The sequence below is a fragment of the Oryza glaberrima genome, chromosome 3 (genome assembly GCF_000147395.1).
Source record: "Oryza glaberrima chromosome 3, OglaRS2, whole genome shotgun sequence".
Lineage (NCBI taxonomy): Eukaryota > Viridiplantae > Streptophyta > Magnoliopsida > Poales > Poaceae > Oryza > Oryza glaberrima.
The window spans coordinates 1,514,580-1,531,177 of record NC_068328.1 but is presented as its reverse complement, the minus strand read 5'-3'; the positions used below and the strand labels follow the sequence as shown (position 1 = coordinate 1,531,177).

The 16,598-nt window shown below is 47.7% G+C and overlaps 3 protein-coding genes across 4 annotated transcripts; 1 reads left to right on the top strand and 2 right to left on the bottom strand.

The window, feature by feature from the left end:
- Positions 1-469: 469 nt before the first annotated feature.
- On the bottom strand, positions 470-3,502 carry LOC127767796 (probable LRR receptor-like serine/threonine-protein kinase At1g12460). Its single transcript, XM_052293241.1, has 2 exons — positions 2,058-3,502; positions 470-1,969 (listed from the first exon to the last, which is right to left on the bottom strand). The coding sequence occupies exons 1-2, from the start codon at positions 3,236-3,238 to the stop codon at positions 475-477; spliced, it is 2,676 nt and encodes an 891-aa protein (XP_052149201.1). The 5' UTR covers positions 3,239-3,502; the 3' UTR covers positions 470-474.
- A 2,797-nt stretch (positions 3,503-6,299) lies between these two features.
- LOC127767211 (uncharacterized) lies at positions 6,300-11,295 on the top strand. Of its 2 annotated transcripts, none has more exons than XM_052292475.1 (13): positions 6,300-6,636; positions 6,808-6,983; positions 7,065-7,168; positions 7,410-7,493; positions 7,595-7,698; positions 7,783-7,869; positions 8,222-8,424; positions 8,958-9,159; positions 9,244-9,294; positions 9,369-9,467; positions 9,577-9,636; positions 9,763-9,884; positions 9,986-11,295. In XM_052292475.1, the coding sequence occupies exons 1-13, from the start codon at positions 6,409-6,411 to the stop codon at positions 11,118-11,120; spliced, it is 2,655 nt and encodes an 884-aa protein (XP_052148435.1). In that variant the 5' UTR covers positions 6,300-6,408; the 3' UTR covers positions 11,121-11,295. The 2 variants fall into 2 exon arrangements, with proteins under 2 accessions (XP_052148435.1, XP_052148434.1); XM_052292474.1 differs by having other exon boundaries at positions 9,760-9,884.
- Positions 11,296-11,398: 103 nt separating this feature from the next.
- LOC127767212 (bZIP transcription factor 29-like) lies at positions 11,399-14,190 on the bottom strand. The gene is made up of 4 exons (XM_052292476.1): positions 13,182-14,190; positions 12,897-13,029; positions 12,680-12,764; positions 11,399-11,853 (listed from the first exon to the last, which is right to left on the bottom strand). The coding sequence occupies exons 1-4, from the start codon at positions 14,024-14,026 to the stop codon at positions 11,633-11,635; spliced, it is 1,284 nt and encodes a 427-aa protein (XP_052148436.1). The 5' UTR covers positions 14,027-14,190; the 3' UTR covers positions 11,399-11,632.
- Positions 14,191-16,598: the final 2,408 nt, after the last annotated feature.

The following is a 16,598-nucleotide window of genomic DNA, read 5'->3' as shown; positions in this document are numbered from 1 at the left end:
TTTCGGAATGGAATTTGAGCTGTTGTAGATCTTTCAGGCACTGCTGATATAAGTAGGAGAGAACAGGTGGTTTAGATGAGCTGCTCCTGTACCACAATGCTCTTGTTCAACTGATCCTTCGCTACCCTGCAAACTTGACACACAATTAGACAGTACCAACTACCAACTCCTCTTTAGCTCAGACATGCAGAAAGAGGTACTCAATTCAGAGTGGTTGATCTTACATTTGCATTTTCCACAGTACTAGAAAGAAAAGAGGGTGTAGGGAGCACCCGAAAAAAACAAAGATAAATCCTCACAGGGTTTGGTAATTTGACCAAAATAACCACTTATTCAGATGCAAATCTACATTTTACAAATGTGACTGGGGACACAATAAAGAATAAAAACAATGTGATCATCTGTTCAAAAACCAGAAAACGTTTTTTCCTGTTTTAACATCCTATTCTGCTACTGTACCGTGACGTCAGGAGATCATGAATTAGTTCTAACAGACTCCAGGTACTGTACCACCTCTGCCATGTTTGGTCGGGCAGATGGTGTGTTCGAAGTGCATACCAGACCTAATTTGAGCACTTGGACTAATTCAGCCTCAACAAATCCCTTCATGCTCCGATCAAAGCAGTCTGACACAGTCCCATCCTCCAATATCGCCCTAACATAATCACGCAGAACCACTGCTGTCGCCACCCCAGGGCTCTCCACTGGTTTCCTCCCTGTCACAATCTCAAGCAACACCACACCAAAGCTAAATACATCACTCTTATCACTATATCTCAAGCTTGGAGATGCTAACTCCGGGGCAATGTACCCAATGGCAGCATGCAATCTACTCAATTCATAGCTACCTAGAATAGGCAAAAGCTTTCCAAATCCATAATCAGATAATTTAGCCTCAAAGTCTTTATCTAACATTATGTTGGAGGACTTGATGTTGAGATGCAGGACTTGTGGTCGGCAGTCATGGTGAAGGTATGCAAGTGCCCGTGCTGTACCGAGTGCAACCTTGAACCTCTGCTCCCAGGAGAGACCAACTCCGCTGCTGCTTCCGGAAAATGTATGAGGACTCCCGTGAAGGTGGTCGTACAAGCTCCCGTTAACCATGAACTCTGACAGAATCAATTGCGTTGATGATGACCAGTAGTAACCCTGAAAAGCAACCAGATTGGGGTGGCTAAGGTTACCAAGCTGGCCCATCTCCTGCTCAAACTCATCCTGACTTCTCACCCTTCCCAGTGTTTCCAACTTCTTCACAGCAATGGATAAACCATTCTCAAAGGTGGCCTTGTAAACTGTACCAACTGACCCACCACCAACAAGGCAGTCTTTGTCAAGCAGTGCCTTAGTTCCTGCCTCCCAATCTTCATACCTTGAAGGCAAGCTCTTGCTGAAAAGCACCAACTTTCCAATAATGGCATTTGAGCCTTGTCTGCCAGGAGATGCAAGCATCGGTGTGCTCTCGGACTCCAGCACCTCATCCTCCTCCTTCCCCTCTTGCTCCTCTTTACTCCTCCTCATGTAAGCCTTTATGTTCATAGCACAAACAATGCAAACTCCAATAAGTATAAGCGCTGCTGCGACTATGACAACTATGACAGACACAGCCAATCGTTTCGCCCTCCGGCTAGCCCCACACAGATTGTTCAGTGGAGGTCCACATAGTAATGGGTTACCCATGAAGGCGGAGCTACCGAAACTCTGTAGAACTGGCGAGGCAGGGATCATGCCTGAGAGTCCATTGTAGGACACATTGAAATGGGTCAGGTTAGAGAGGTTCCCAAGCTCTGAGGGGATTGGTCCAGTCAGTTGGTTCTCTGAGAGGTCTAGAAGATCAAGGTTTGTGAGCTGTGCAAGTGTCACTGGAATCCCCCCTACAAGATGGTTCCGATGAAGATCGAGCAACTTGAGGTAAGTCAAGTTGTTAAGCGTGTCCGGGATCACTCCTTGCAATTGGTTGCCAGACAAATTCCTGCAGTAGTTCAAATTAGTCTGTCAGTACATGAAACCACTGTAATTCAAACGAATTGGACTGGGTTGAGTAGTTAACAGACACTCACAGCTCAAGCAAGAACTGGCATTGGCTCAGGGACACTGGGATGTCTCCGATGAGAGCAAGACCAGCAAGATCTAGTGTGACAAGCATCTCAATTCCTCCGAGCTCGGCAGGGATTGAACCCGCAATGCCTGCATTTCCTGCGAGCCTGAGCACTGAAAGCGACCTCAATTTCCCAATGCTTGGTGGTATGTCTCCAGCAAGAGCATTCGTCCCCAAATCCAGAACCCTCAGGCTGCGGCAATTGGCCACACTCTCCGGCACCGGCCCAGTGAGCCGGTTCCCTGAGGCGTCGAAGTAGGAGAACTTGGTGCCGCACGTTGCAATGTTGGGGATTTCACCATCGAAGGCGTTGGACGAGACGTTGAAGTAGGTGATGTTTACCAGGCCAAGAAGGCCGAAAGGTGCCGGTCCGGCGAAATGGTTGCTCCCGACGTCGAGCAGGTCAATGCTCCGGCAAGCGTTGAGCTTTCCGGCAATGGCGCCGGAGAGCGAGTTGCTTCGGACGGAGATGTAGCTAATTTCCGGCGGCGCGCAGAGCTGATCCGGGAGCTCGCCGGAGAGGCGGTTGTAGGAGAAGTCAAACCCGGCGAGGCGCGAGCAGTTGGTAATGGCGGTCGGGACTGGCCCCGTGAGGGCGTTGTGCGCGAGGGAGACGTACCGGAGGCGGAGGCAAGGGTCGAACAGCGAGGCGGGGATCTCGCCGGAGAACGCATTGTAGGAGAGGTCGAGCAGGCGGAGCCACGGGAACGCGCCGAGGAACGGCGGGATCTCGCCGGAGAGCGCGTTGCGGCTGAGGTTGAGCTTGTGGAGCGTGGGGCCGAGCGCGCTGAAGCTGGAGGGGATGCCGCCGGAGAGGCCGTTGCCGAAGAGCGAGACGGACTCGAGCGACGCCAGCCGCGCCAGCGACGGGGTGAGCTTCCCGGCGATGCCCGCGCCGTGGACGCGCAGGCGCTGCACGGCGCGGGACGACGGGTCGCACGTCACCCCGGCGAAGTCCACGCAGGGGTCCCCTCCCGCCGTCCACGACGCGAGCGCGCCGTTCGGGTCGGTCACGGCGGCCTTGAACTCCAGCAGTATCCCCCTCTCCGCCGCCGTCGCCGCGTCCACCACCCCCACCCAATGCAGCACCACAACCACCACCAGAACGGCCGCCGCCGCCGCCAGCGAGCGCGTCTGCCTCATCGCGACAGCTGGAGGAGCAGGCGCAGTGCGAGTGCGAGCGCATGCATTACCCCCGCCGCGGTGGCGACGGCACCGGCGCTCTACTTCTACTGCTGTGACTACTGACTACAACTCCCCTCGTACTGAGAGAGAGAGACAAGGCGCGCCGAGTAAAAGAGTGGCGAGTAGGTGGCGGTGGGTGGCGTGCGTTAATGTGCGGGTGGTGCTGCCGCGCGGCCATGAGCCCTTTCTTCCTTGACGTCGGTTGGCCAGAAACCACGTTCTTCTGGGTGTTTGGTGCGTGGCGCGCGCGGCGTTTACCTTCACCTTACCCGTGGAAATCTAGGCGAGACGCGCGGTCAAACCGAAACGCGAACGCGAACGCGATCGGGAGCAGCAGCGCGCGCGCGCGACGTGGTTTGGTGCCACACTGCCAATCTGCCGGCATGTTGAGGTGGGCAGGAAGTGCGCGGCGCAGGCGCAGCGAAGGGTGGGGTACGGCATGGGACGCGCGGTTGGGGAGGAATTTTCTCTCTTCAATTCGCTGGCTGCGCAGCCGCAGCCGCTGTTCACGTCAACCGCTCACGCATCGTGCCGCTGTTCACGTCAACCGACGGCCGCGGACGTGGTGTCGTTGCCCGTTGCGCGTTGCGTCCGTATAGGTCGTAGTACTGTGGCCTACAGGGAAACCATGGGTACACCACGGATGCATAAATGAGCTTATTCACTGCTCGTCCGTCGTGCCGGTACGGTGCTACTACTATGGTGCTACCACCGTGCTGCGGCTGTACGCACAGATCTACAGTAATAGCAAAGCTACTAGTACTGCTACTACTAGTATTCATTCAAGCGTGAGTGGCAAACAGATCAGCATATTGCTGCGTGGGCTTCTTGTATCATCCGCCGGCGCAACTGCGCAAGCGGAGGATTTAACTACTAGCTAGATGTGCCATCTGCCATGCCATGCCATTGATGGGACCAACATAAGATGCAGTAGGCATGGTCGCATGGAGAAAGTTTGTTGGGGTTTGGAGTTCAGCGTGCCTTTCTGTCGGCAATGATTCGTCGGAACGTATCATCATGGACCGACGTGCTTGCTAATTACCCCGATGATGCGTTCCAGTGCCATGGCTTTCGACTCTCAAAGCCTGAACTGCAAGGTCTCTGTCAAGATTTGGTTACCAACCTCCACAAAAGCATTGCCATGGATGAAAACGATGCCATCACCGGGTCCTTAATTATCTCAAATAGTACCAGATCCTTGAAAAATTGAAATGAACAGAAACGGCACGATCAAACTTGGCGGAAATGAAGGAAAGAAACGTGCTACCTCATCTACTCTACTCTACATGTCTGTTTCAGAATAGAAAGGTCTAATCTGTTATAGTGCTTTGCTACGATACCCAAGTACTCCCTCCGCCCCTAAGTTCAAATTTACACTAGGGGTACCAAGTCCTAACATCTAAATCGATCCCGGCAACCAAATCGAGCCATCAAATTGTTCATGAATTCGATGGGCATGAAGTAATGATCTAGCAATGTGGCATTTGAGGTCTGAAGTACTCCAAGTTGAACTTAATTATTTTTCCGTTACCCAATGTGTACAAACATATCACGTACAAGACCACAAGACAAGCATTATAGCTTACACTCTCATCGTCTACTTGTTAGCTTATCAGTCATAAGACTCACAACAATAAAAAGTTTAATTTCAAAAGAAGTTAAACCATCTTTTTAAGGAGTAAAGAGGGGTTGTGGCATCTTCCCCCTCTCTCCCTAGTGGTGACCTCAGATGACAAGGAGAACACCCCAACGGTGACCTCAGATGACAAGGAGAACATAAGCTAGGCCATGATAGTCGAGGTGGTAGCATCAAGTGATCAAGGAAATCGAGGCTTGTTCCCGCCATAACTGCTTGTTTCCATCCTCCTTGCCTCCGCCTTAGTCGTTGGATCAAGAACGAGCTTTAGCAGTAGCACTGGAAAGCTCCAGCCGATAGGAATGAGCTCAACGGCAATAGGCGTAACTATAGCTGATGATAGCAATAATTGGGTGGCACGGACACAGGTCGATACACATATATAGATAGAGGCGACAAGCTCCCAAGCGGTAAGCTCTTTACCTCTCTTATCATCAGCCTTCCCCCTCACCCCAGCTTGAAATGCTGGTGATAAAGTAACATCTTACCAGCAGCAACGCAAACACCTTTTCTTATATAGTTGCTTTCCACTCTCAAAACACCATGTCCTCTATGGACTACAAAACCTTTCTTTAAGCCATTTTCTTTTTCTCCACTATGGTAGCTCTGGTTCCGATGTGGGTCAATGAAGCTTGTGTACCCTTGAATGTTGACCGGTAAGCATGGCCTAAGATCCATGTGGTTTCTTCACATGGATTGTATATGTTCGTGTTTACAAGAGAAGCAAATGTAGTGGTTTTTTTTTTCAATTGCAAGAAATACGCAAACGTGCGCACACCGTGCACACCGCGCTCGCATACTAGTAAGTGTGCCCCTGAACACACGCTTAAGGAGATGGAGACTGGCAACACATCCTTGGACCCATGAAATTCCTGATGAAAGCATGCTAACATATGATTAATATTCGTATACACCAGAATTTTAACCCTAGTGAGTAGTCATGCACCCATGACCCAACCATCACACGAGTGATGCTTTCCTGTCTCTGTAGCAAATATAGCATTTGACTTGACAAAAAACTTTACATGTGTCGAATAAGATTTGCACTATTAAACACAAGATTTTCAGGCCGAGTGAATAAATTACCATCTCATAAAATCAGATAATCGAAAAAAAAATCTAAAATCTCATGCGTCACGAGTGCCAAGATGGCAGAGGGGCTTGTTGGTATAAAAAGTGCTATTGCAACTGCTACGCAATGTGGACTCTGGTTCCTTCTCCCGCACACTACGATTCGGTCAACTTGACGCCTCGTGGACCCTCTCTGGTCTCCATCTAACGGCCACGATGGTCTAATCTCACCCCCACGCGAATCTCAGAACTTGTATCCCTCTCTCCGTCTTCCACCACGACCCGCCACGACAAACACCCCCTTCCCCCCCACTCCACTCCCCTTCCCTACCCGCCCCCGTCGCCGTCCTCCTTTTCCCGCGAATCCGCGATCTTCCGCCGCGCGCGTCACTCGTCGACCCCCCTAAGCCGCCGCCGGGCGATGGCGGCGCTGGACCCACCGAGCGAGCTGTTGGTGACGCCGAAGACGGCGAGGAAGGACGAGGCCGCCTCCTGCAATGCGGCCACCCCGCCCAAGCCCTCGCCGGTGTCCCCCGAGGAGATGCGCGCGGTGGCGCGCAAGTTCGCCGAGCAACCCGTACAGAACCCCGACGACGGTGTCTGGGCTGTCCTGACGGCCATCTCCAAGAATGCTCGCCTGCGCCCTGAGGTCCCCCTCCCTTAAACCCTAACCCTAAACCCCCAATGTTTCCTTTTGTAACTGCTAGTACTAATTCAGCATTGCCATGAAAAGAGGTTGAGATATTGAATCGTAAATTGCTGAGTTAGCTCCCAAAAAAGTGCTGAGTTAGCTGATTGGAGCCATTTTGTTTAATTGTAGGGAATGAACATTCTTTTAAGCGCCGATGAGCACTACATAGGCCGTGCCGTTCAGGAATCCAGCTTCAAGATTTCCTCTTTGCAGATCAGTGGGAAACATTGCAAGATATATAGGGACACTGTGTTGGGGGAGCTTAACCGCAATGAGCCTGTACCTGTTTTCCTCAAGGACTCGAGGTTTCTTGTGCTTCTGGTTATCTTGTCATGTATTACAATAAACAGCACCCTTTCTTAAATTAACTTATTGTAGCACTGCAGCTCAAATGGGACATTCATCAACTGGACCAGGCTTAAGAAAACTTCACCTCCAACCAAGCTTAATCACGGGGACATTATATCATTTGTCTCCGCTCCTCATGACAGTAAAGATTCTGAGCTTTTTTCACTTTCTATGATCCAACTCTACTGTTCTTATAAACAATTATGATAAATTCATTGCCTTGTAACTTTTTTAGAGCTTTCCTGCACATGGCCTCTGCTAGTTTACCTCTGTGTACTTGATTATATTTACTGTGTTTTCCCTGTTTACCTTGCATTGTTTTTCTTGTATATAATCGATATCGAACTTTTTTTGGTCATTTATATTGCGTGTTTCATCTACAGATACTTCCTTTGCATTTGTCTACCGTGAAGTTAATGCTGTCAGTCGTGCAGAGAATGAAGTTACCATCCTTAAAAGGAAGTCAGGTAAGAGGGAACATGTGCTTTCCTAAGATTTGGTGATTACATTTTTCCAGCTACATTACAAGTAATGATATATGTACCACAATTTGTATTTGATCTTAAAGAGGATATTCATTCTGAAAGAAAGAGACTAAAAGGTCTTGGGATTGGTTCCTCTGATGGTCCTGTTTCACTAGATGATGTTCGTCGGCTAGAGAAATCTAATGCTGTAAGTTGACCCCTTCAAGAGTTCAAGATGGTAGTTTTTATTGCCATGAAAGTTTCTTAACCTTATTAGCAAAAATCCATGCAGGAGCTCAGGGAACAACTTGAGGAACATGTTGTCACAATTGAGACTTTGAGAACTCAAATTAAAATATCTGAAGCACAGCATGAAAAGGTATATCCTACGTCTGCATCTTGGTGTTGTGTCTCTTCTAGGATAATCGCCCTTCTTGTACTGCGTGACACTGTGCTACTGCCTACTGCCACTTCTAATGTTTCTCTCCACTCTACTAAATTAATGATGATATTCCATATTCTAGTGTCAAGAAATTACTGGTAGTGTTGCCAAACTATCTAAATATCTAAATAGTGTTCTGTACGGCTTATACCATCCCTCTCCTAGAAGTGAATGTACTGCTGCTTTTCCTTTTAAATCGCCTTTTGTTGTCAAAGACTACATTTCTTGAAAGGTGCCCTCTTGATTTCCCTTTCTTATATCTGAGTCTTCTGCAAATCTGATGATGTAGGAATTGAAGGAGTTGAAAGAGATTACATCGAGTACTTATGTTGATCAAGCTAAATCTCTTCAGCAAACATTAGAGGACAAGCAGAAACAAATAGATTCACTTAGTACATCAAATACAGAGTTACAGAATTCAATAAAAGATCTCGATGAGAGGCTTAGCGCATATAAGCAATCACGTGCTGAGGCTGATGAGATAATTCAGAGGTTATTTTTTCTGTTCTTTTGATTAATGCTTTGTGGCAATACTCATAACTTTTAGTTTTCCGTATATGGTGTTATTAGCGTTAGGAAAAAGAGAAAAAAGTCGCATATATTTTTCAGTCGTGATCACTAAAGTCATTTAAAAACACTGGTATATTTCACCCTTTTGTTTCCCAAATTACAGGTATATGTATTGTAGTATCTTACAGCATAGTTGTGTTGAACTGGGACATTTTGCTGGTTTACTTGAGGGTCCCATATCTTAGAGGGCACATGGATTCAGCAAACCGTAAAATACTCCTTGTTTGGAATAAAGGATTTTGATAGATTTTGATAAAACTTCTGGAGGGATCGTACTGCTTCCTAGAAAATTCCCGTGAAATTCATGCACAGATATGCCCAAGTATTATTTTATATAGCACTTTAGTTGATCCAGGGAGAAAAGTGAGATGTTCTTCTGGATAGACATTTAGGCTTTTTCAGCATATAGGAAGTCCAATTTTAACATCACTCTCCACTCATTCAAACGTTTTCAGCCAGAAATCAAATATATGTGAGCTTGAGGCACAGCTAAGTGAGGAGAGAGACTTGCGAAGAGAGGAGCGTGATAAGGCTGCAGAAGACTTAAAGTCTGCACTGCATAAAGTGAATGCAGAAGCTCAAGAAGAAATCAAGAGACAAGCTGAGGCTCACCTTAGACAACAACGGGAACAGAAAGAAGTTATTAGCAAGCTTCAGGTTTTACCTTTTCTTTCCAATTCTAGGGAATGATCAGGAATTGGGAAATAATGTATTGCGTGGACCTTTCTCTTTTATTTTCAGGAATCAGAAAAGGAAATCCGTTTGCTTGTGGAAACATTGAGATCTAAGCTGGTATGCTTTTTTGCTGTTGTTTATTTGAACACTCATTCCTTTTCCATTCTACAATTATTTACCTTCACATTCAGGAAGATACTCGAGAGAACCTTGTCACATCTGAGAAAAAAGCAAGAGAGCTGGAAGCTCAACTTCAGGATGAACAGCTTGTATCCGCCAACAATCAGAAGGTTACAGTCGTAAACATGTTTAGAGCTATTAAGCCCAAGTTGTTTCATTTGTAGTTCATTGAATGTATGTAACATCTTTTCTTCACTTCCTCCCCCCTTGCAATCGCAGAAATCAGATAAACTGGAAATGGATCTGAGAAAAGTGAAGAAAGAACTTGAACACGAGAAGGTAGAAAAAGATTTCAAGTTCCTCTGATGTTTTCATCACATAAGCTAATCTACCCTGGTCTTCGCATGCATAGAGGATTGCTCTTGTTTACTTACTAGCTGATTATCTGTGTTCTTCTGTTAGCAGGCTGCTCGGGAAGAAGCATGGGCAAAGGTCTCAGCTCTTGAGCTTGAAATAGCTGCTACAATTAGAGATCTATCAATCGAGAAACAGAGGTATCAAGGAGCAAGAGAGAGAATTATTTTACGGTAAGAAACATTGTTTGAGTTTCATATAGAGGTGAACCCCAAGTTTGTGAAACTACAAATCAGCTTACCTTTTCTTTTGTTTCCTATGTTGCTTACTGCAGGGAGACTCAGCTGCGTGCTTTCTATTCAACTACAGAGGAAATATCTTCTCTGTTTGCAAAACAGCAGGAACAGCTTAAAGCAATGCAGAGAACTCTGGAGGATGAAGAGAATTATGAGAACACTATCATGGGTGATGATCTCAATAAAGTGCCACTGGCAACTGTAACTGCTGACGATGCCCGCACGAGAGTAAACTACTCAAAAAATACAATGGAAGCTTCTGGTGCTTCAACAGAGAATACCCAGGCAAGTGAACAAAGTTCAAGTGATGATTCCAAGGAGACTGAACAACAGGATGATTTTACCAGAGTTGAAGGGGCAAACACTCAAGAGGTAGAGTGCAATAGTCCAGAAATGGCAACAGAGAGATTCAGGTCTGATTCTCATGGTGATCTGGCTGCTACAGCTCCTGAGCTAGAGCCAACAGATACTGAGCAAGTTCCCGAGACAGAAAGCCAAGCTGGTAATGTTGGCTGTGGTGATCACAATTCAGCTCTTCAAAGATTTAGTGAAATGGGAGGTGATACCATGCAGCTAGATGATGAAGTGCAACCACAAGAGAATGATGAGTCCATCTTGATTTGCAAAGATAGAGGGCAACCACAAGGAAATGAGGAAGCCTCATTAACCCTCAAAGATGGCATTGGTCACTATTCTGAAGAAAAACTTGAGGTTAACTGTTCTGAGAGAAAACACGAGGATACCCAGACCAGAACCATTGGTACAGCTGATTTGTTGGCCTCAGAAGTTGCTGGTAGCTGGGCAGTGGAAACAGGTCCATCTGTCAATGGGGAGAATGAGTCTCCTAGGAGCTTGGGGGAGACTACAGACCATGCCGGGGAGCAGGATGAAAATGTCAGAGGGAGCTCAGCAGCTGATGCTTTAGTGAACTCTGATGGACAGGCTGCTGGGAGCCAGAGTAATATTGATCATGTCATCAGTAAAATAACCGATCATCATCGTGTTCTTAATGCTATGATCGAAATTGTTGATCCAGATTTCAGAAAGCAACTCCCAGGAAGTGGTGTTGGAAAAGATGATCTGATGTCTGATGCGGAGACTGAGGAAGGCAGTGAGGCGAATGATACAGATAGCGACAGTGAGGAGGCCATGGTTGAAGATTCTGTTGGATAGGCTATAAGGCAGCTACTTTTCCTCGTAAATATCTTAACCATTTTACCCTGCACTCGGGTATGAGCTTGTACCATTTTTTTCAATGTGCATTTTTTTTTTTCATTTCATTTCAAATTTCTCTGTATCATTTTCGTATGACCTGGCATAACTAGTTTTTATTGTGAATGGTTGGCAATGGCAATTTTATGTAATGTTCCCCACATTCCTTTTTGTCGATAAATACAAGTGTATCTTAACGAACCGGGGTACTCAAAATACTCGACATAGATATTAGTACAAAAGAATAACAATCACCTACAACTTCATCAGTTTGGTAACTTAAAAATGACAACTGTATCATCCAAAGAATCAATGAACATAGAAAGGTAAAAGGAGGTTCACCAACCACCACCTACTAGAAAAATGCAAGGTGATTATTAACAACATTAAAACAAATGAGTTAGGAATATGCGAATTGCGCTCATCTAAACCAATATTCTCTTTCCATGAACCAGCCCAAAATGCCTCTGAAATCATTCTTTTGATTCATTGTTCTTCGCTGCACCGTTCTGTTGTGACTGCTGCAGTTGATAGAATGGTATCTGCGTAGCCTGCTGCTGCTGCAGTTGAAACATCTGATTCTGAGCATTGAGTTGGATCTGCTGAGCTAGACTGCTGGACGAGCAAGAATCGCCGAGCTCAGCGGTGGCGAGTTTTAGGCGTTGGACTTCGGTTGTCAGGGCCTCATTCAGCGCTGTTGAACATAAGAGAATGGCGAAGCAGTGAGGAACTGAGCATCAAAACCAGAACTAACAAGTGAACAACTCCTGAACTCTATTCGTGGCATACTTTCATGGTGCAGTGTTTAACAGTATATTGCAATAGGATGAATTCATCTTGGTAAAAATACAGCTACTCATAACATTAATAGATAGATTAACCCTGAAGTCATCATGTAAAAGGCAGTAGACATCCTAGATCAGTGTAGATTCTTGAAACGAAAGACTCCTTGTGAGAGAGAAGGAAATGTGGCAATCACATGGCAATATGGCATCCAAGGAGAAACATTTGATACGTGAAAGCCCTGAAAACTAGGGTGGCAATCTGGAGAAGTCACCGCAGAATATTGAATACTCCAAAACATTCTTCTCCTACACGGGACTGCAGGCTCCTAACATGCTAGCAACTAACGGATTCAGACTTCAGAGACGCCATAGGGCATACTATATATTTTATCTTTGATTGGGGGAAAAGGCACGCACAATAGCAAATCTTCGTTCTTGGATGATTGCTAAGGCATGTCCTCCTCCCTACCAGTAGTAGGAGTACATACTAACGACCACCGGCTTCCCGAGAGAAAAATATATGCATAAAGAAAAGCTAACTACCAACCTCCAAGCGCAAAAACACGAGATTATGGCAACAGTTGACAAGCACTAGGACAAACAAGCATGTCAACGTCAATAACTTACACAAGACTGTTCATCATAGTGCCGAGCACATCTAAAGTATCTTATGACGTTGGCGAGCACAAACATGGGAGGAGCGAGTGATCGAGGAGGTTTAGGGGAGGCACGTACCGTCGCGCAGCTGCGCCTGCTGCTCCATGGCATGCAGCCTGAACTTGAGCTCGTTGTTCTGCGTCGCGAGCCCCGCCGAGTCGCGCTGCCAAAAGCCAAAACAGTCACAGACAACGTAAACAACCGTGTGGATTTCACGCAGGAAAAAAGGCGATCAGGACGATGAGACGGCAATTGCACGAGAAAGCGGGAAGGCGAAGGGATCAGTGCGTGTTACCTGCATCATCGTGAGCTGCGCGGACAGATTGGTCGCCTCCGACTGCAGGATCTGCACCTTCTGCTCCAGCTCCGCAATGTACCTCATCTTCCTCTCCTTGGACCTCGCCGCCGACTGCCTGTTCGCCAGCACCCTGTCACCGGAGGAAGAAAGCTCTCAGCGATCAGTCGATCGATCCCCTCATGTCGTAGCGCTCAATATACATTGCAATCATCGATCGTTTTCTAATCATTTGCATTTGCGAGACGATATGGATGGATGGGAGAGTGATCGAATATTATTTACCTCTTGACGCGCTTTGGGTCGGCGAGCGCCATCTCGGCCAGCTTCTCGTCGGCCATGATCTTCTTCATCTCGGAGGGGGTGAACTCGCCGCTGCCGAATTCCAGGCTGAACCTGTTCGGCCCCAACGCGACACCGTTCCCCGCAGCCGCCGCCGTCCCCGCCGTGAAGTTGAACTTCCCGATGAGGCTGTCCATGGAGAGGCTCCTGGCGTGACGGGCCAGCGGCGCGGTGGCCGGCTCCCCCGCGGCGTTCCTCTTGACGCCCTCCCTCCTCTCGCCGCCGTCGGCGGACCAGAGGCGGATCCCGCCGCGGGTGTCGTCGGCGCACTCCTCCGACTCGTTCTCGCTGCTGTCGGCGCCGTTGGTCTTGATGCTGCTCCCGCGGCTGTCCCCTTCGTCGTGGCGGTCGTCGGAGGAGTTGAGCCCGTCCAGCCCCTCCAGGTTCAGGTACGCGTTGAACAGGTCATCGGCGGCAGCTGCGCCGCCGGCGCCGGCGCCGAGGTGGCCCCACCCGGCCTCCACCTTGGGCGGCAGGAGCTGGTGCTGCCCGGCCAGGTACCCGAACGGCACGTCGCTGCTGGAGCGGCGGTGCGCCTTGCGCGGCGGCAGCCCGCCACCACCCCCCTGCGCCGACTCCTCCATGCACACGTCGCCGCCCGCCGCCGCCGCCGCGCGCTGGGCGGCGAACACCTGCGGCGGCGTGGGCGGCAGCCCCGCGGCCCTCGGCTTGTTGGCCGCCGCCGCCGCCGGCTCCGCCACGAACGTCGACGCCACCATCGGCAACGACGACGACATGACCTGCACGTGCTGCGGCTGCATCAGCGCGTCGCCAATGCCACCGTTCATGATAGCGAGTAGTACCAGCTTCCGCCCCCCCGCGACCGCGAGCGAGCGCGGTGTTGTAAAATCAATCGGCTCCGCGAACGGGCGGTGCACTGCACACACGCGCGCGCGACGCAGCAGCAGCGGAGGAATGTGGGGGTTTGCTTTGCCCGGACTGGGGATCGGGTCGCTTTTAAGGGTATTAAATCGGCGTTTGGTGACGGTGTTTGTGAGGTGGTGGTTCCGGTGGTGCGGTGGGGTTGCCTGATAGCCCTCTCCCCGCCTCAAGTCTCGTCTCGCGTCACATGTGTTTCACCATCAGTTTCACATGCGCTACGCACCACTTTTGTACCGTCTTACACCCAGGCCAGCTTGCACACTGCGCCACTGCCCCTTGCTGATTTACTGGCCAGGGGATGGCAATTTTGGCAGCCACCGGCAAGGCGGAAGCGACGAAACGGATGCGATGCATATGGGGCGCGTTGCGTTCCGTTGCCACCCGTCGCAGCGCAGCGCACTTTCCACTGGCCAACCTCGGACGTACGTACGTGCGCCCTGTTCGATCGGTGTCAGCTGCATGCTGCTGCGAATGTGGGGAGACTGCCCGGCACGCAATCAAGGCATTCATTCATGTAGGTTTCTGCCTGCAAGTCTTGGTACGAGCTTCCTGTTGGCCTGTTGGACCCCTGCTCATTCGCTAGTCGCTACAGGCCTCTCTGAGACATGCCTCCCTCTTGCATGGGGAGATCAATGGCGGACCTTAGGAGAATTTTAGAGCCATGGACTCAACTACAACTAGTTTTTGCTACGAAAATATCATGCAAACCAACCAGCCCAAGGATCCGCATGCCGAATCAGATCCTCTGGCATAACATAACCATAACTTTGTGGCTGACAAGTGGGGTCATGAGGCAATTGTCACATGTTAATTTACGTCGGAGGATCATATTCCGCTGCAAAGTTGGATATTTACATGTTTACATTTTTTTCTAGTAAGATAAACAGTATGCTTTCATACTTGCTGCACCTAGAGTTAAAGCTTTATACTATTTTGAAGCTGGCAATAAAATGTATTCTTCCAGTCATAAAAACATGTCGTGATGTGTTACAAGCTGTATGATGTTTAGTTCTAAACCTTTTCACACATATATGTTTTCACATTTAAACAAAATAGTCAATTGTTTATTCCTGGGGAGGATCCAAGGCCGAGTGGCCATCCAAATTCGTGTACCTTGAGTTAAGCTTTCATACCATTTTCTATGCTAGTAAAATGTATTCTTCTAATTAAAAGCATACCGTTTTGTTGCCAGCTTCATGATGTCTAGTTCTAAACCTTTTGACACACATGCTTTTTACATTGAAAGAAATAGTTAATTGTGTATTCCTAGGAGTGGATCCAAGGCCTAGTGACCCTGGGCGACCGTCCGGGCTCGTGCACCTAGAGTTAAGGTCCATACTATTTCTAAGCTGGCAATAAAATGTACTTTTCCGGTCACAATAACATGTTGTTCTGTTGCTAGCTGCATGGTGATCTAGTTAACCTTTTTCACACACATATGTTTTCACATTTAAACAAAATAGTTAACTGTATATTCCCGGGGAGGATCCAAGGCCTGGTGACCACGGGTGACCGTTCATATATATGCACTTAGAGTTAAACTTCATACTATTTCTAAGCTGGAAGTAAAATGTACTCTTCCTATGACAAATTAAAAACATGTCGTTTCTGTTGTTAGCTGCATGATGTCTAGTTCTGAACATTTTCACACATATATGTTTTCTCTTTTAAATAAAATAGTTAATTGTATATCCTGTGAGATGATCCAAGGCCTAGCGACTACGGGAGGCCATCCGAATTCGTGCACCTAGCGTTAAGCTTCATAGTATTTCAAAGCTGGCAGTAAAAATGTACTCTTCCAGTCACAAAAACATGTCAATCTGTTGCCAACTCAATGATGTAAAAAAAAAAACATGTCGTTCTATTGCCAGCTGGATGATGTCTAGTTCTAAACCTTTCCACACACATATTTTTTTCATATTTAAACAAAAAAAGTTAATTGTATGTTCCTGGGGGAGGATCCAAGGCCTGCCGACCATGAGTGGCACCTGTCCGAATTTGTGCACCTAGAGTTAAGCTTTACACTATTTCTCAGCTGGCAATAAAATGTACTCTTCCAGGCAAAAAACATGTCGTTTTGTAGCCAGCTGCATAATGTCTAGCTAGTTTTTAACCTTTTTCACACACATATGTTTTTATATTTAAAGAAATAGTTAATTGTATTTTTTTGGGGGGCGGATCCAAAACCTGGTGACCCCGGACGACCGCCCGAGCTCGTGCACTTCCAGCTAGCTGTAAAATGTACTCTTCCAGCTAAAAAAACATGTCGTTTTGTGACCAACTACATAATGCCTAGCTAGTTTTGAACTTTTTTCATACATGTATGTTTCCACATTTAATTAATTAAAGAAATAATTAATTGTATATTTTTGGGAGCGGATCCAAGACCTGGCTAGTGGTTACCTTCGGGCAACCGTCCGAACTCATTGACAAGTCACATCAATGTAATAGCTTCCATCGCTGATGTTCAATGGCATC